The sequence below is a fragment of the Pinus tabuliformis genome, chromosome 3_2 (genome assembly GCF_031772625.1).
Source record: "Pinus tabuliformis cultivar Carrire ecotype Pingquan chromosome 3_2, CPIR1, whole genome shotgun sequence".
Lineage (NCBI taxonomy): Eukaryota > Viridiplantae > Streptophyta > Pinopsida > Pinales > Pinaceae > Pinus > Pinus tabuliformis.
Genome location: NC_142302.1, coordinates 551,521,097 through 551,541,986, shown reverse-complemented (window position 1 = coordinate 551,541,986; position 20,890 = coordinate 551,521,097). Strand labels below are relative to the sequence as shown.

The 20,890-nt window shown below is 36.1% G+C and overlaps 1 protein-coding gene across 1 annotated transcript in view; it reads left to right on the top strand.

Moving 5' to 3' along the window:
* The first annotated feature begins 1,756 nt into the window (after positions 1–1,756).
* The window catches only part of LOC149181705 (uncharacterized), a 37,391-nt gene continuing 18,257 nt past the window's right edge, over positions 1,757–20,890 (top strand). The window contains exon 1 of the mRNA XM_089414296.1: positions 1,757–1,886. Within this exon, the coding sequence (XP_089270422.1) occupies positions 1,757–1,886 (130 nt within the window). The remainder of the gene's footprint in view (positions 1,887–20,890) is intronic.

Here is a 20,890-nt window from a genome sequence, read left to right as displayed (position 1 = left end):
AAGGTAAAAGAAATACTCAAGATAACAATTCACATCCATGAAAGTGACACACACAGAAAAATGCAGCATCAATTGCAGGAACAACTCTGTTGCCGATGCCATGCCCCATCATGCATATATGATTACCTGCTCATTGTCAATTACATCTATATGTAATAAAATGCTCTTATTGTACATATTTTTAGAAGCCAAATAATACTTTCATTGTATATATGTTTAGTTATTAGCTATCAAACATGTCTCTATGTGTAGACCATATGTAAAATTTCAAAAAATACATTGCAAAGCATGTAACTATCTCCTGTATAATTGCTTGTGATAAACACACAATACCAAGTAAAATATTTAGAAGTATTCAAGTGTAATAAGTCTATTATGTTCCACCAAACATGATGCATAGTTATGGAGTGTCATAAGTTTTTTTGTACCTACAATTTTAATAAAAACTCAGTTTACATAGATTTGGCCTATTGAGTGTGGTTTCTATTGTTCATGGAATGCTAGATGTTATGCTACTCACGTTAAGTTATCTTTGTTTTTGTTTTCAAAAAAATTATATAGGAATATGTATACCTTACATGGGCTTCTGCAATGACATTTATAGAGTGGTTAGTTGTTTGTTATTAAAATAAAATACATTTACATGAAATTTTCTAATTCTCTTCTTTTTTGTTTCAGTCATGTCAGCATTTTTAAATACATGTGAATGAATAGAAAGTCTTGTGGTTTTCTTTAAGTATTTCTGCTTTGACATGCTGCTTTGTTCTCTTTTTCACTTCCAGTATAAAGATTTTACATTCCCAGTCTATTATGTCTCCTATATCTTTTACTCTATTTCATATTTAAAAAACTGTACAATATCAATAACAGCGGAGAAGGTGGCCCGACCTTTTATAAAAATTCAACAATTCCAACTTCATAAATCTATCGGCCTCTCTTTGTACCTTTCGGTACAATTGCTAGTTAATAATTTTTATTATTCTTATATATTAGTATTCACCTGCATTAATAATAATATTTACACCGAAAGTGTTCTATTTTGAAAGTCTTCAGCACCGACTTCGTCTAGCTTTTTGTTTTCCACCGTTGGTTCAACAAACAGTTGTCATTATTTCCACTGTTGTTTGATCGAACAGTTACCATTGCCTTCCACCACTGCGCATTGACAATGCTCCTTCTTCATAGGCATCTTTGAGGGTCAAATGTTTCAGATGGTTGAAGCTGCAACAACATTATTGCGGGGCATAATTCTTCGTCTCTCCATTCCAAGGCCGTCTAAACGGCCCTGGATTTGCACGTTTCATTCAATGGGACGATCGACAATTTATCTTCTTCTACTTGCGCTAAAGGGAAACGGTCATTGCCAATGGATCCTTTCTACAACGAGAATGAGTACAGGTGCCTGAGACTTGACAGCGATGGCAACCACAATGTCTATAGGGTCGCTCTGCCACAAGGACAGAACAATGTGATAAACTGGAGAACGGACTGGAAAATGGACCGATCTAATCAGAATTGCATATTTCCTAGAGCCTGCGGGCCTTATGGCATATGTGTCAACGACTAGTGCATCCGGGCTACGGAACACGGGATCAATTCTAGTAAATTCATTACCTAGACGTGACGCAGGGATGTTATAGCAAGCTAAAGCGAGCCCGTCATGTAGCCAGCCGACGGAGTGGAGTGAACCATTTCATGCCCCTCGATGGAGTGGATTACTTTCCCAATGACTACCTGAAGCCTGAACCGAACACCCATGAAAGATCGCGATAGAGATCATGACGGAAAAAAGGACGAAACGTCCGTGGTTGGAAACAACGGGGTACTCGCAGATCTTTTGAATCTAATGTCATCACTTTTTCCACAAAACTCATTGGAAAGTCCTGGTAAATGTAGAAGTTATCAACAACAAAGCCATATAACTATGGAAGCATAGATGAATCTATTCTTGTAATATCGTTAATCCTTCTATGTTTTGAGAGGATGGCTACATTATTATTTTAATTTTAAATAATTATTTTCTCTTACAATACTATTTTGATGAATGTACTTTTGGGTTTCAATAAAGCAAATTCATTGTCCTAATATATGAACTTGGGAAAGGACAATGCTGCCGAATGAAAGCGTTAATGAATTGTGTCATTTTTCCTTAGTTGTGGTGGTGGATAGTAGACACTTTGTTTTTACAAAGTTTTAATATAAAATTATTCAAATGTGGGTCATTGTTTTTTTAAATTAAAGCGGGAAATCATGGAAAGAGAAAGCAAAAGGAAATTAAAGAAATTTGCAATGAGTGCTTTTCTAAATATAGAGCGTTTCTCGAAATTCCTCATGCATTAAGATAAGTGATAAGATACGTGTTGTCAAAACACGCTGCAATTTTGTCGAACAAATGGAAAATTTAGCATGATTTTGAAAAAATCTGGTAGAAATTTTTGAAAATTTATACGAACATGATTTTGAAAAAATCTGGTAGAAATTTTTGAAAATTTATACCAACATGATTTTGAGAAAATCTAGCAGAAATTTTCAAAATCCGGGTTAGAGTTGTCAAGCTTCAAGATTTTAGGTGTCAAAGTTCTTGATGGTGCTGAATCCATTTCCACAATGAAAAATGATTTGAACATTGTCACAGTTGGTTTATAGAATATTTTTTTATGCCAGATTCTGGCGAGAAATTCACCATTCTCACAAAATTGTGGCCTCTGTAGACAACGACAATAAGATATATGGAATTTGAGACATCTTTCATCTTCACGGAAATTTGAAGGATCTAACCACTCAACATAACTCATTAAAAAAACCAAAGAGAAATTGTAATGGGGTTGGAGTAGGAAACTTGCCATACAATTGATTTATACACCGCCTAAAACCCAAAGAGAAATTGTAATGGGGTTGGTGTAGGAAACTTGCCATACAATTAATTTATAAGCGCCATTTTTCACATCCACGTGCTTCCATGGCGAGTAAGCAAGCATTATTGAAATGAAATGATATTTTAACATCCACAAGACTAAAAATAGTCTATGGGACCATCAGTCTCCCTACTTTTCACCTTTCGCAATTTAATCCTTTCTTATTCAAATTGATGACGAGTTGACCCAACATTATAAGACTTCCCTCATTGAAAAGACAATTCCAAGGAATCTATGCTAACATATTCTCATAACTGTCTCTAATGTCTTTCAAAGCATCACATTCCAAAATGAGATGTTTTTCTAATTCCACTGCACCAGACGTGCAAAAGGTACACACTCGTTCTTCCCAAGTTTCTTTATGTCTTTTCCACTGTCTTGTTTCACACTAACGTTGTTGTAAGTTAGTTCTTAATTGAGCAATAAGAACCTTTTCCCTCCACGAAATGCTAGCTCCAATGTACTCTTTTTGCTAGAGATCACAAGTGGGGTTGAATTCCTCAACATAGTACTTCTTCTTTCTACCCAACTCTTTTCCCCATATATGTTTATAGAACTTCTCCATAACAAAATTCTTTAACTCCTTGCTATTTTTGGGACTAGCACTAAGGTAGATATTCCATTTTTTCATCTATGTGTAGTTTTGTCTCATCCATCTTTTCTTTCTTTCACTCATGCCTTTATTGAAGATAACATTATTGATATGGAGATGCTATACAAAATTCCATTTATCAACTCCCTTAAAAAAAAAACACATGTGCAACTCACCTTTACGGTCGAACACCCTCTTCACATCTCCTTTCCCCATATATGTTTACAAAACTTCTCCATAACAAAATTCTTTAGCTCCTTGCTATTTGTGGGACTGCCACTGAGGTAGATATTCCATTTTTGCATCTATGTGTAGTTTTGTCTCATCCATGTTTTATTTCTTTCACTCATGCCTTCATTGAAGATAACATTATTGATAAGTTGTTCTACGAAATTCCATTTCTCAACTCCCGTCAAAATAAAACACATGTGCAACTCACCTTGACGATCAAACACCCTCTTCGCTCGGCTTACTAAATTAAATTACAATAATAACATGGGTGAGTGTATATAAACTATTTTAATGATTAAAATGTATTTGTGTTAGTTGAGGATCATTGTATGTGGCCAAGTTTAGTAGATGATAGTTGAATATGATTAAGTTATGTATGATAAGAGTTTATTTTGATGAACATATGGCTAACCATAATTGACTATGGTTGAATATGGTTGAGTAAGAGACTATCAATAACTAAGATTGAGTGTAGTCGACCAAGGTAGACCATGGTCTACTATGGATGACCATGTTGACCATGGGTGACTATGGTTGACCATGGTTGACTATGTTTAAGTAGGGTTGATTATGGTTTAACATGGAGAAACCATGGTTGACTATGGTTGACCACAATTAACCATGTTTAACGAAGGTTGACTATGCTTGCCCATGAAAGACTATAAATGACCATGGTCGATAACATTTGACAATGGTGACCAAGCTTACCATGGTTAACTATTATTGCCCATGGTTGCTTTTGGTTGACCATGGTTCATTATGATTGAATATAGTTGACCAAAATATACCATGGCAGACTATGGAAGACCATGTTGACCATGGGTGACTATGATTTAACATGGTTAATTGTGTGTGACCATGCTTGATTATGGTTGACAATGTTTGAACATGGTTAAACATTGTTTAACATAGTTGACAATAGTTTACTATGGTTGGGTTTCATCACAATGTGATGATGGTGAACAATGATATTCAATTATGCTATCAGGACATGTTCATCGCATCACAATGTCAAGTTTTGTTTAACACATTGCAACACCAAGTTATGTCATTCAAATTGTGACGTCACTTTATGTTCATCACATGGGGACATTGGGTTTTGTTTAGCACACAATGTTGTTAGGCTATAGTCATCGCATTGTAACATTGGGTTATGTTTACCACATTGAGATGTCAGGTTATGTTTGTCACATTGTGACAATAAGTTAAGTTCTTGACATTGTGACATCAACTCAGGAGTTCTATTCATCACATTGGGTTATGTTTATCACATTGAAATGTCAGGTAATGTTTTTCACATTGCAATATTGAAAAAAAAATCACAACCATTGGGTCATGTTTGTCACATTGTGATGTTGGGTAATACATGACACATTACAATGTTAGGTTATGTTTGCCACATTACAACATTAGGTAATGTTTGTCACATTATGACATTGGGATATGTTGGATTGAATCACAATGTGATGATGTTGAATGGTTATGTTTAAATGCAACATCAAGTTATGGTTTTCACATTGCAACATTGAGTTATGTTCATCACATTGCAACATTGGTTTTGTTTAACACACCGTGATGTCAAGTTATGTTTGTCACAATGTGACGTCAGGTTATGTTCATCATATTTTAATGTTAGTAATGTTCAACACATTACATTGTCATGTTTTGTTTGTCACATGAAAAATTGGGTTTTGGTCAAATTGCTAGATCGATTTATGTTTGAAATATGTGAAAAGAAGTTTTGGCTAGGTTCCATGAAAACATTTCTAATGAACTTTTTCCTTTGTTGTGATGATAGGAACTTTGCACTGGCATGGCATATTGTGTGGAAGGAAACTTACTTGTGATGTGATGTGACACAAATAAAACAATTTTTGCATGACCTAAAAGGTTTGCTTTCACTTGACGCAATTTTTTGGTTTCTTATGATGTATCAAATTTAAAATATCTTTCCTTGTCACATTGATAGCAAATCAACTTAAAATTTGTAGATAATGATTTATACTTGTTTTAAGGGCATTGTTGGTCAAATAAATTCATTTATACTATGTAGATGATGATTTAAACTTGTTCTAAGAACATTGATTGTAAGTCGAGTTTATTTTAGCGAAAAATTTTTGTCATCAATGTACTTAAATTTATTGAGTTACTTGTATTTTATAAATAAAAACTTATGATTATTTGTGTTATTGAAAGATTTTTGAAATTATGTAGATTTTCAGTTCTAAAAATTAATTATGAGCATGCATTTAGCAATGAGATCTATTATTGGCAATATGATAATTCCAAATCTTATTTTATATTATTGGCAAGAGGATCTTCCTCAATCTTATATTCCTTCGGTGTATCTTTGCACCTTTAGGGGAAATTGCTAGTATTATTAATATTTCTAATATCAACATAAAAAGTTATATGAATATTTTTTTTTTGGCTGAAGCAAGAGTCGGTCCTTCTATTCACTTGTAGCTAAAAAACAGGTTACATAAAATACAACAAACTCAAAGGAGCTTTGGGTATTGTGCCAACGACTCGAGATTCAGGCCAAGGGCCCACAAAACAAAACAAACTGCCTAAACCGTTCGATCCGTCTTCCGAGATCTAACAGACGAGGATATATAACAGAACGAAAACATGTAAACTCAAAAAGTCTTTAAGCGGACCCGACGAGGAAATAGAGACCGCAGTGAAAAGATTTCGGGTCCGCTAGGGGGATAACCCTCGAGCAAGTAGTCTGCCCAAATTCCACCGATCCCAACCTTGAGGAGAAATGAGCAAGGAAGATAACCCGGACCTACCAATTTTCACAGTGAACCTTAGCCGTTGATTTGCTTCTACTAGATCCAACGGCTATAAAGAATATCGGGCTGAAAAGAAGTACGAGGAATACCCGCCCGATAAAGGTGGTTTTCTCTCTCCTCCTTGAGCCACGTGTTGATCGGTTAGTGGCATCGGGTGCATTCCTATTAAACCGCTTAGGGTATTGAGGGCGCCCGAAAACCACTTTAACTGTAGCAAAACTCTTTTTACCATGGTTTAGCTTCACGCTCTTCCCCCACTGCCCTCCATCCAACTGAGAGACCCATTTGTGTCGATTCTTGGGTCTTTTGTTTTTCGAACCCTTATCATCCATCTGCTTAATTTTCAATTGGTTGCTTCTCCTTCATGCACTGATAATGCTCCCTGTCTGTGCTTGCTAGAGTGTGGCAATCCTCACGCAGTTTCCCTGCGGGTACCGACTCCCACGAACAACTCTTGTTGTCTCTTATATAGAGCACCCCTTCATTAGCCAGCCGATCCGCCAATCTGTTGGCATTTCTGCGAACATGAACAAATCTGAGTGTTCTTAGGATTCTTAGGTGTGATTGAATACGATGATAGACCTGCAAAAGTCTCCAGTGGTTCGAAACTTTATCTGGTGTTGTGCCAGTGCCTATCTTTTTGACCGAATTAATTGTTAATTCAGAGTCTGCCTCTATGATTGTGTTATGTAAATTGGAATCAATCAGAATTTCTAAGCATTGCTCAATGGCCATGAGTTCTGCCATATTGTTGGTGGCATTCCCCAAATGACTATGAAAGATGACTTTTATATTACCCTTTTCATCTCTTATGACTCCTCCATAACCAACATCCCCAGGGTTTCCTTTTGAGGCTCCATCTATATTGAATTTCAAAAAGCCATGGGGAGGGGGTTGCCAGAAAGCCTTTCCCTCTGTAGTGTGTCTTGCGGTCTTGTTCATGCCCTGAGGGACAGGCGGCTGGAGCCCCAACAGTCCAAGAATGTGAGCATCTTGGTGACAAGGGGGATTCTCGGGGGGTTGCTTCAGAAGGGCATTAACAGTTTCTTTGAGTTGTCTTAATATCTGTGCAATGATGCTTTGGGTTGAGCCAGATTTGTCCTTGAAAATCCTGTTGTTACGTTCTTTCCAAACATCCCAGATCAAAAATCCTGGAATCAGAGTCCAGGCTGTGTTGACTGTCTCATGATCTGAGAAGTCTTTCCTCCAATTCTTTAAAGTTTCAGTGATGTCATTTTCGTTCCTGTCAGTTTGTTTGAAGATTGAGGCCACCCAATTCCATAAGGTGGAGGTGAATGAGTAGAGGTTGAGAAGGTGATCCATAGTTTCTTCCTGCAGACCACATAACTGGCATCTTGATGGACCAGCAAAACCTCTCTTTCTAAGATTTTCCCAAGTCAAAATCTTTTTCTGTTGTACCAGCCACATGAACAGTTTGATCTTCATCCAGTGTGGGTTCTACCATAGGTCCTTCCATATCTTATTAGGGCTTGGATAGTTAAGTCCAGTGGCAATTCTTTTGGCTTCTTTGAGGTTGAAGTTTCCCTCACTGTTTCTCCCCCATCTTAGTTGGTCATTCGAGGTTGAAATCAAAATTTTCCTCTTTTCCAGGATCGCTTCAAGAACTTTAGCTTGGGCCTTCAAAGGGGTCTCTTCACTGTAAACTAGTACCTTCCATATTCTCCATTTACCATTGTCCCTTGTCTGATCCCAAAAGTCACTTACCCTTTTCAGTCCTTTATTGATGGTATCCTCTTTGATAATGTCCAGTCCTTCTCTACATAGGTTAGGTTTCTACTTCCAATTATCCTCCCAAAACCAGGCTAGATTCCCATTTTTGATCTCCCAAAAACTATGTTTCTGAACTAAGGCTCTGTTCTCCCAAGCATTGTTCCAAATATGGGAGCCCCTGATGTGTCCTGTCATTTGAATGTGGTCCCTTTCTTGCCAGTCCTTTGCATATTTCTGTTTCCAGAGCTTAGCCCAGGGGTTTCTCGTTTCCTTTAGCCATCTCCACCAAAGTTTTTCCCCCAAAAATTTGCTTAGAGTGTCCAGGTCATGGAGACCCAAACCACCATGGGTTTTGGGTTTGCATAGCTTGTCCCAAGCTACCAGAGCCCATTTCTTTTTCTCTTCCCCTTTACCCCAAAGAAAATCTCTTTGGATGTTCCTGATTTGTTGAGAAACTCCTTTTGGGACAGGAAGAGCTGAAAACATGAAAATTGGAATGGTTTGCAGGACAGCCTTTGTAAGAACTAGCCTGCCTGCTAAATTCAAAGATCTGCTTGTCCATTTACTGACTTTGTCCTTTAGTTTATTAGTCACTGGCTCCCAAACTTCCTTGCTCAGAGGTTTGTCAGTGAGAGGCATTCCCAGATATTTGGAGGGAAGATGATCTCTTTGAAAGCTGAGAATTCTGGAGAGATTTCTCTGAATAGAAATGTCAGTATTGAAAAAGAAAACTTTTGATTTTGTGAGGCTTACCTCTGTGCCAACAGCCATAGCAAAATCATGCAGGATTTGTTTGAAAGCTTTGGCTTCCTTGACTGTGGGTGTGCCCTACAGCATGGTATCATCCACAAATTGTTGATGAGTCAATGTGTCCCCATTCTGAGTTAGTTTGAGTCCCTGGATTCTTCCTTCCACCTTGGCTGAATTGATCGCTTTGCCTAATCCTTCCATCATGAGAATGAAGAGGAAGGGGGAGAGCGGATCTCCTTGCCTGAGACCTCTTGAAGGCCAAAAGGTTCTGGATGGAGAGCCATTAAGAAGGATTGAACAACTAGTTGTGGTAACCAGGGCCATGACCCATCTTATCCAGTTGTGGTCAAAGCCATATGCTTTTAGAACATCCCTGATGTATGACCAACTTAGCTTATCATAAGCTTTCGCTATGTCAAGATGTATGATCATACTCGCTTGCTTATTAGTCTTGAGAGAATGAACCACTTCGTGAGCTTGAATGATATTATTGAGAATTTGTCTACCTTCCACATATCCAGTCTGCTCCTTTGACACGAGCGTTGGAAGAAGGGGTTTGAGTCTGTTAGCAATAACTTTAGAAATGATTTTGTACACCACATTGCATAAAGCTATGGGTCTAAATCTGTCTAGTGTCATGGCTTTTTCCTGCTTAGGGATTAAGGCTATGAAGGATGCATTAAGCGCTCTTAGAACTATTCTTGATTTTCTCGAATCCTCCACCACATCAAGAATATCATGTTTGACTATTTCCCAGCATGTTTTGAAGAAGTCTACATTGAAACCATCCAGGCCTGGAGCTTTCCCATTGTGCATCTCTTTGATTACTTCATTGACCTCCTCTTCAGTCACTAGCTTGTTGAGATTATAATTATCTTCCCTGGTTACCAGTTTTGGAATATGTTGAGTGAAGCTGTTAATAAATTGAGATCTATCTATGATAGTCTCCTCTGCTATGCTTTGAAAATGTTGTACCAAAACAGATTCCATTTCTTTGTGAGTATTTAGCTCTTTCCCTTGAGGATCTATGAGTTTTGTGATCCGATTATGTGCCCTGTGTTCCATGGTAGACTTGTGAAAGAACCTTGTGTTTCTTTCCCCTTCTTTAATCCATTGCACTCTTGATTTCTGTCTCCAGAAGATTTCCTCCTGCTGGCATTGTTGTCCCATTCTTGTTGAAGAGAGTCAGCTTGCATTTTCCTTTCCTCTGTGAAGCCTTCTGTGATTAGAATTTGGTTAGTTTCCTGTAATTTTTTTTCCACTTCTCTTTTGGCTTTAAAAATATTGCCAAACTCATTTTTGTTCCATTCTTTAAGCCTTAGCTTGATGTGTTTGAGTCTCTGTTGCAGGAGGAACATTTTTGTGCCTTGAATGGGCATGTCTTCCACCCACCATTTTCCAATATTAGTGATGAAGTCAGGGTGAGTAAGCCAGACATTTTCAAACCTGAAAGGTCTGTTCCTCGGAGTGCCAATAAACGAAGCTTCTAGCTGAATAGGCCAGTGGTCCGAGCCTCCGAAAGGGAGGATAAAAGCAGTCAGGATACGGCCAGTGAGAAGGAGGTCCTCCGAGATTATGAACCTGTCTAGTTTCGAGGCAACTTGAGAAGCTCCTCCTCTCTTATTGTTCCATGTGAAGGTACCATTTATTGTTTCCATGTCCACCAGCCTCATGTTGTTTAGGAAGTTCTGGAAGGCAATGGAGTCTCTTCCGAGTGTTCTGGTCCCTCCTTTTTTCTCTGTGAGAGATCTGATCATGTTGAAGTCCCCTCCCAGAATCCAGGGCATTACTGGGTGTCTCTCTCTCAGCTCCTCCAGTGAGGTGAGGAGCCTGAGTTTGTCTTCAAGTTTTTGAGGACCATAGACGTTTATGATCCAATAACCATTGAAAGGTGGTTCCTGGATGCCTCAGCATCCAGGATTCCAAATTTCTGAGGATTCCAAAGAGTGAGAATTCCTCCCGCTGTATTATTTGCTTTGACTTCTAGGTACTCATATTTAATAAGCCATTTGCTATGTATTTCTCTAATTTTGTCTATTGAGCATTTTGTTTCCTGTATAAACACCATATCTGGTTTTTCTTCTTTTATTCTGTTACTGAGATTTCTTTGTTTTCTTTTACTTCCTAGACCCCTAATGTTCTAGGTTGTAAGCTTCATAATGATGGGTTTGTAAAAGAGTAACTGGTAAGATCTTTCATCTTGCCTGAATTAATCATGAGTTTCCCACACTCTATCAGCAATTCATTCTATCTCTTCCTTCCTCTTTTCTTGCCTGGGTTCTTGGTGGAGTGTCCTAATGTTACCTCCATTGGTTTGACCCCTCTGTTCTCCTGGCTGTCGTGGTTCCTTTTGACTCCAACAACCTTTGTTTGAGACCTTTGGAGGAATAGTTGTTGTACTTTGTCAAACTCCTCTTGTGGTAGAGAGTCAATCCCTTTGTTGGTTCCCTTCTCTAGAAACTTTTCTAGATCAAGACTCTCCCTCTCAAGAATCTCCTGAAGGTTGCGGTCCTCCATACCACCTTCACTTGGGGTCATCTCATGGTCCCTACTAAGTTCCATAGTGCTTGGTGGATCCTCCTTTAGTTCATTGTTTTCATGTATGATTTCCATCCTATCCTCTTTTTCCTTCTCTGCATGATTGTCCTCCGGTTCCTTGTCCGTTTAATTTCCCCCCCCATCTTCTTCTAAAATCTCGAAACTGTTATGACTTGGTAGCTTGTTCTCGCTAGGTTTCTTTTGGTACCTTTTTCCCCCTCCTTTCCCTCTGCCTCCCACTTTGGTGAAACCTTCAGGGTCTTTTCCTATGTTGGTTTTCAGATTGTCCTCCCTTTTGTTGAGTGGGCAATCTCTGAAGAGGTGCCCATGTTCATGACATTTACGGCATCTGAATGGGACATGTTCATAGTCTACCGCCTGTACCCATTCCTCATCATATACTTCTAGGATGACTTCATCCGAGAGTGCTCCCGATAGGTCCATTTCTACACATATGCGGGCGAAGGAGGTATATTTACCTTGCAGAGTCACCTCTGATATCTTTATAAAATGCCCTAATTTGTTGCCTATAGCTTTTAAGGATTCAGGCAGCCAATAATCTAAAGGTAAGGAGTATAGTCTAATCCATACCGGGACCGATGTGAACGTTTCTCGCTCCGGGACAAAGTTCATCACCCAAGGTCGCATGTAAAGGCCTGCGGCAGCATAGAAGTAGGGTCCTCCTTCGAATACTCTATCTTTGTCCTCTAGGTTAGTGAAAACCACTGTGAAAAAACCCTTGGACCCAAGATGTAGATTTATTTCTCCCTTTGGTTTCCAGTTGTTTCTTATCCATGTGTACAGAGCCTTCTCCGTAGGCCATATGCCCATAAACTTACATATGACCGCGTAAGTCGCCATGTGATCTCTGTGCACCTGTAGTGCAGGATCATTTAAGACCACCCGGGGTTTAATGTTTGTCTTGGGTTTACAGGGTCCCGTCACAGATATGTTCTCAGTTCTCTTACTGCTGTCTCCTGATTTCATTTCTCTCCTGACTTCCTCGTGGATCCCTTCCTGTTCAAGGGATTTGCTGCTTTCCGGCTTTTGAGTGCCTGTCTTCTTTGTTTCTGCCTCCGTTGGTTTCCATAATTTGTTCAGACTCGCCTCCTTGCTTCTGTTTGATACCACATTACTGTAGGAGGGAGTGGAATTCCCCCTCCGTGCCCCTCCATTGTTACTAGCTCGCACCTGTCGCTCCCTGTTCAAAACCCTAGCCTCGCTCCTCCCGTTCTCATATGCCTAAAAAAAGTTATATAAATATTTATTATTAATATCAATATTATTATTATTAAATATTAAATTATTAGTATATTAATACCATTATTATTATTGCGAAAAAAAAAAAAGAAAAAGAAAAAATTATTAATTTTTTATTTTTTTTGCTTTTAAAGTTTTTAAACCTAATATTTTTTGTTTTACATCCAACTCCCATATTTCTGACATTTTATATTTATCTGCTTGTGTGGGCTTTTCTTTCTCCCCAATTTTTCTATATTGTTAATGGACATTGTTAATAAATTCGAAACCTCTACTTACAAAATGTTTATTCTTGGAGAACAATTCTCATTATTCAACCACAACCCACAGAATTTAAAATCCACCATAAAAATATGTGTTTTTGAAAAAATCACTAAATTCAAATCTATAATACAGCAACAAATTTACATCTCAAATCCATGTATATTTTACGGTATATCTTAACAGATTTAATATACAAGCGGCAACAAATTTACATCTCAAATCCAATCCATATATACCAATAAAGTATGTATATCTTAACAGATTGTATATTAATATACGAGCACAATGTACGTTCTTTTCTATGGATATAATGATTGTGGTTTTCTCTTTCTTTAAAAATAAAATAAAAATTTTAACAAATTTAATAATTAAATAGTTGAGATATTTCATTTAATATAATTTTAAAATTAAATTATTATTATTATAAATATTAATAAAAAATTTAATACAAAACTTTTATAGTGTGCACAATTATATGGATTGGTAGATTCCGTGATCTCTAATATAGCAACTAAAAACACAATTTAAATGAATGAATAAATGATATTTTAACTTTCACGAGCTAGTTTATGAGATCACCAACCTCTCTATTTTTTGTCTTTTGCAGCTCAATCATTTTCTTACTCAAATTGATGATGAATTGACCCAACCTTCTAATAGTCCCCTCACCTAAAATACAATGCTAAGGAATCGATGCTAACATCTTTCCATAACTATCCCTCATGTCTCTGAAAGCATCACTTTCCAAAATGAAATGCTTTTCCGATTCCACTGCCCCAGAAGTGAAAAAAGTATACCCCTGTTCTTCCCAAGGTTCTTTAGGTCTCTTCCACCATTCCATTTCACACCGAAGTTGATGTGACTTAGTTCTTAATTGAGCAATACTAATCTTTGCTCTCCACGGAATGCTAGCTCCAATATACTCTTTCTGTTGGAGATAACAAGTGAGGTTGAATTCTTGAACATAGTACTTCTTCTTTCTACCCAACTATTTTCCCCATATACGCTTACGAATCTTCTCGATAAAAAAATTCTTTAACTCCTGAATCTTCTCCATAACAAAATTCTTTAACTCCTTTTCCCCATAAAGAAACTTCTCCATAACAAAATTCTTTAACTCGCTATTTGTGGGATAGAGGTTGAGGTAAATATTCTATTTTTGCATCCATTCGTTGTTTTGTTTCATCCACAATTTCTTTCTTTCATTCATGCCTTCATTGAAGATAACTTTAGGCCATCTACCTACTCCCATTTGCTCAATTCTTTTTAGGTACCTTTTAAGACACCCCATAGCAATTGTTTCAATGAGAGATGCCCATGTTTCACTCAACATTATCTCACAAGGAACCAAACTTTTTATTTTGAACTTGCTCATGATCAAGGGTTTTTGGATTTTCTCAATTTGTTTCCGTTTTGAAATAAAGACGCTGCTAGCCCACACTTCACACCCATATAATATTATTGGACAAACTAGAGTCCAAAAAGCACTTTAATCATTTTCCAATCCCATAAGTCTGACTCTCTACATTTGTTTTGAAGTGCATATAATGCTTTCCACCCTCCTAAAATTCTCTTCTTTCTACAGTCCTCCCAATTAAACTTCTTGTTAAAATCTATACCGAGATACTTGTATTCATTTACTTTTTCAAAAACATTACTTTCAAAGAAAAATATAAACTCTTTTTCGTTTTATTAAAAACACTCATTATTTTATAACATCAATAAATATATAAACCTACTATCCATATTTCATAAAATAAATATATAAACCTAATATCTCTAATCACTTTTCCACACAACTATTAAAAACACTATTTAAATTTCATATAAAATCTACATTTCATATAATAAATATATAAACCTAGAGACACTATTTCCTAAAATAAATATATAAACCAAAACACCATTTAAATTTCATTATTATATATATATATATATAAAAACCTACGACCACTATTTCCTAAAATAAATATATAGGCAATTCCTATTTCATAGACTATTGAATAGTTAATGCGGCCTGACATGCAGGCATTTAACTTTCGCCCTTTCAGTGAAAGCACGCCCATCGAGATAGCAGCCTCGAGAGGGAGGGCGAAAGTTAAATGCCTGCATGTCAGGCCGCATTAACTATTCAATAGTCTATGAAATAGGAATTGCCATATATATAGGCCTACAGTCCATAGGATAAAAACCGAATGGATGGATGAAAAACTAAGCTCCCATATAAAAGATTCAAAAAATTTAAATCGCTCAAATCTATGGGGAAAAATGGATTTTGTTTTATTTTATTGTTATATTAAATTTAAATATTGTTATAAATTTATTTTAAATATGGATGTAATATGAGTTGAGAGGGATTTAATATATGAAGTGTAAATTTTTTATAAGCTGATATTATTTAAATATTTTATATAGTTATTTTTTTTTAAGTTCAGATTTTTATGTTTATTTTTATTTTGGTTGATATGGACATCTTTACACATCACACTGGGCTGTAGAATGAGCCTCTCCACTCAATCATCAATCAGATTTGGATTTTTACAAATAGTTTCTTGAATTTCAAGACATCTAAAAAACTTGTAAATCACATAATAAATATACTTCTGATTATTTTAAATGTGAAGAAGAAAAAAAAAACAATAAATTAACATAAATCTATTTTAACTTTAAACTTCAAATCATTTGCAAACTTTAACTCTAACTTATTAATTCATTTTCAGAAAAAATTCACATTCATTCTATCTAATCTTTGTCCCAATTGCTCTATATTCACTTGAAACAAGAATTCAAAACTTCTGTTTTTTTCTAGTGCAATAAAATTTCTAAATCTAATGTTCACTTAACCAGAAATTGAAAAGAGCCGTTGCCTTTTTTAAAGTTCAACAAAAATTTAAATCGAATAGGAAAATTGATAGCTGCAGGGGAAGGTACCTTACAAAGATATTGCCTCAAAGCCGCAGTGTTCTCGCTCGGTGTTTTGCACACGGCCTCTCCAAACAACATATAAATTCGCTGAAAGCAAGAAATGGACCAACAAGGCACCATAGCTCTTAAATGTTGAAAATAAATAATGGGGGTTGAATCAGATAGCAAATGTTTTTCACAAAAAGAAATCAAATGCATAAAACACCACAAATAAGCACAAGCCCAGAACTAGGTACCTTGCAAATATGGGTCTGTAGCAGTATTCACTCAGCACTTTGCACCCGGTGCTTTTCCCTTAAGCTGGAACCAAGAAATTAGAAACAAATCAACAAAAAAACTCTTAGGCAGGAACAATTAAAAATAACTAATGAATTATTGAAACCAATTAACTAGAGAAATTAGATAGAAATATTAGATATTTCAATTGCAGTTAAAACGGCTATGTTTTAAGTATTTTTCAGTTCTCAAGCATATATAATCTTACTCAATATTAGATCACAAAATCTGTGAAAACCAAACCTCTCACTGACCATTAAACCACATCTTTTTCATCTTCCTCTCATCTCATCTCAGAGAACTATCATTTATAAGAAGAAATTTCGGCGTAAATCACATTCAGAAAATCATTGTCGACTCGTTTCGAACCAACCAGTGTGGTTCATTGTCAGGACAAGTTGAAAAATCAGATCTATCTTTGCCAATTAAATACTTTGAGCAGAGCTTCCAACGGCTAACTAGGACAACGTCTAAATTTGACTAGGGACCAGGGTCAAACAAATAAGTTATGAGTTAAAAGTGAACAAGGGACCTATAAATTATATGAATAAATTTAATTAAATTGGTAGTTTCATAAATCGTTAAAAGTATTAAGTAGATAAATAGAAAATATAAATATTAGTATATAACTATTAAAATTATAAATTATTTATTTAATTATTTAATATTTATTATTATTATTATTATATATATATTTTTTATTTTTTAAGGAGGTTAAGTTTAAAGGTAGTTGAAAAAAAAAAAAAAAAATCAAAATAAATAAATCAAAATCAAAATAAAATCAAAATAAAAATAAAAATAAAAATAAAATAAAAATAAAAATAAATAAATAAATAATAGTAAAATAATATTCAGTTAAAAAAAAATAGTAATAATAATAATAATACCTTAAGGTAGTTATAAAAACTACCTTATAAAAAAAAAAAAGGTTTGATTTAATAAAAAGAATATTAGTTCAAAAAAAAAAAATAGAAAGAGCGACACAAATTAAAAAGAAGGAGACGGTGAGGAAAAGGACCAAAAGAAAATCACAGAGCAAGAAGGAGATACCCTAGGAGGAAAGAAAAAGACAAGGCTCCAAGGGGGACAACGAAAGCTTGAAAGGGATAAAAAGGGGAAGGGGGAAGAAAAAGAAAGACTAGGAAGAAATGGCGGGGATCCAACAGCTACTGATCTTCCAGCCGTCATCTCTATTGAGATTGTTAGGCCTTCTTTCAATTTCAATAGCTTCCCTGAATTTACGATGATGGAACTGAGCCACTTTGGCAATAACCTTGGCCTCCTCTATACAAACCTGATGCTTGGTCTTTTCCGCATGCTTTGCTAACACTGAAGACTTGGTTTTCCCATGTCTTAGGTCAGCTGCATGTTCGTTAATCCTCTGATGGATGGAGCGCCCTGTTTCTCCGATATAGGGGGTCCCACAAGAACAAGGGATCAAGTAGACACCCTTCATGTCCTTAGGGTCCACGGGATCTTTCACCGATCGGAGGGATTTGCGAATGGTGTTGAGGGGCCTAAAGGTTGAGGGAATATCATACCTCTTAAGGATCCGAGCAATCTTGTCCGTGGTTCCTTGGACATAGGGAAGATGGACACCTAGACGACGCTCTTTAGGTTCTTTTTTAATTAACGAATTTTTAGAGGCTTTAAGGAAAGCCTTCTGACCTAGGCGCCTACTATAGCCATTCTCCACAAAGACATTAAGGAGATGGGATCTCTCCTTATCGAAGCTCTCATTATCAGAAATCCTAAGGGCACGAGTAGCGAGGGTGTTAAGAACACCCATCTTTTGAGCAGGGAAATGATGGGAATCGGCATGAAGATACTGCTCAGTATGCATTTTCTTCCGGAACACTGAGTGGGAGAGAGAGTCGTCCTTATTCTTAGATATAAGAATATCTAGGAAAGGGAGGCAACCATTGACCTCTTTTTCCATGGTGAACTTAATGGCAGAGGACTGACAGTTAAGGTGATTGAAGAAGAGATCCAACTCCTCTTGGCCATGGGACCAGATGACATTAGTGTCATCTACATACCTTTTCCACAGCTTGGGAAGGAGACGAGCTGAGGCTAAAGCTTTGGCTTCAAAATCTTCCATAAAAAGATTCACAACAATAGGGGAAATGGGGGAGCCCATGGCAACACCACAAGTCTGTTCAAAGAACTCACCTCGAAACAGAAAAAAGTGGAAGTGAGACAGATCTCAACCAGATGCGCGGTATCAGGATCTGTTAAGCGATAGATCACTTCCAAGGCCTCCTTTATAGGGATGCAAGTATAAAGGGAGACCACATCAAAGCTGATGAGAATGTCATCGGAGTTAAGCTTAATGTCCTTAAGCTCTTTAATGAAGGATGCAGAGTCTTTCACGAAGGACTCTGTACAGCCAACCAGGGGCTTAAGCTTAAGGGCAAGGAACTTAGCAAGAAGGTAGGTCGGACCACCAATGGTGTTGACGATAGGCCTCAGAGGGGCCCCTTCTTTGTGAATCTTAGGCAACCCATAAATCCTAGGAGTAATGGGACTGCTCTCAATAAGTTTATGGCAAAGGGGACCCACTGAGCTACTAGACTTGATAGCGAGAGCCACCGTCTTAGAAATTTTCTTAAGAGGGTTCTTGGGCAGTTTTTTATAACTGCCACTATTGTGAAGATGATCTAACATCTTCTTGCGGTAATCATCCCTGTTAAGGATGACCGCAGCCCCTCCTTTGTCAGCCTTCAGAACGACGATATCTTTGTTCTGGTTTAAGGATTTAAGGGCAATGATTTCCTCATTGCTGAGGTTCTTCCGAGGGGGCTTAGCCTTTTTGAGGACGACGTCACAGTCTTGCCTAAACCTCAATTCAACCAGAGAACTATCATGTTTTATGAATTCTCGCCCCTGAATATTCATCAAATTTGACATGTTAGGAAAATCGATTCCACCTCGCAGTAATCATTGGATGTAATAATAAAAAGCTAGCCTAGGAAAGAAGGTTACATTCTTGCACATTATATTTTACAAAATGATACTTAGAAAAATTATAAAACAAATATTCTAGAATTTACAAAAAGCTATTTGGTTTTGACAACCTTAGATTCAATTCGTTATATAAATGGTAAGATTAAGAGTATTTATCATCACATTTATCAAATTTTTTGAAATTTATTAATAATATCTTATATTTATTAATAAACTATTATTTTATAGATCATATTTATATAAAGTATTTTAATTAAAAAAATAATTACTTGTTTTTTAAATTTATAATAATAATTATAATAATATATATATATATATATATATATATATATATATTCATATATTAATTTTTAACAGTTATATATATATATATATATATATAACTTGTTATAAAAAAGGTGTTCATAACTTGTTATCAAGAAAGTATCCAATGGACAATGCATAAACAAGTAATCAAATGGATGAAGATAAGAATAAAGAGATGAATTTACAGTTTGCATCTCACCAATGTATCTCCTGCCTCAAACTTAATTAAGGTTTCTCCCACAAGGAAAATAAGCTTGTCACTGGCTAGAAAAGGTGAGGTTGTAATTGTGCTTGGGTGTAGAGTAAAGTTGAGATACCTTCAAAAAAATTCTTGGATGGAGTGCATGTTATAGGTGACTTTGTGGCACTAAAATAGTTACTAAATGATTATTAGTATGTTCATGGGGCTACTATAGCATTGGGTTCATGGTTGTTTTGCATGTGGTGGGCTCTAACACCCATTTGAAGGCCTTGAATTAATGAAATCATGTTGATCTCTTACATATTTCAACTAAATGAGTTGTTCCACAAGGTATTTTGTTAGTGGAAACTATATCTATTGGTTTGCAGTGGTATTTGGTGTGGCGCCACATGAATGATTAGGCTCTTTGATTCATTAGTTTGTGGATTTCTTTATGTGATTTTTCTCATAGATATTTCATAGATTTCATGGCTAGTGAACAATATACATGTACAATATGGTTGCTTAGAGCTCAAAGATGGTTATAATGGCAACTCCAATGTTAGAGTGATGAAGTTGATGTTCCTTAATCAACAACCTCCTATAAGGGTATCTTGTAGGGTCAGGGTTACAAAATTGTGGGCCTTTACTTCTAGTGTCCTTAGGGACTCCCCACACATATTATCAACATGTTATGGGGGAATGTCTTATTGGATTGAATACATCTATGATTGTGAAACTTCCTTGTCTGTGTATGATGCTTTTAAGGGGACTTTTAAATGTTTTGATAATTTTTTTTGTTTTTACCAATGTAATTTTACGAAAGATTTTGGTATTTAACTAGCCATGCTTCTGTATTTTTAGGCTTGCTTGTGCAATCCACTTTTATTTTCTAAAATGTTTGACTATGCATTGAATAACATTATTAATATTTGAAAGAATCATTTTACTAAATAATAACTTATTATAGACAAATTAGATAAATGTTCCTTATAGCAATAAAATACATCCCTTATACATGATTATAATTTGGTTCTAAAATTAAAAGAATTCTATTAATTTACAAAATATGCATTGAAGCTAATAGGCGATCCTCATTAGCATAATGTGTGATTTCCACCTCTAGCCTTGTTTGTATAGATGACACATTTAGAAG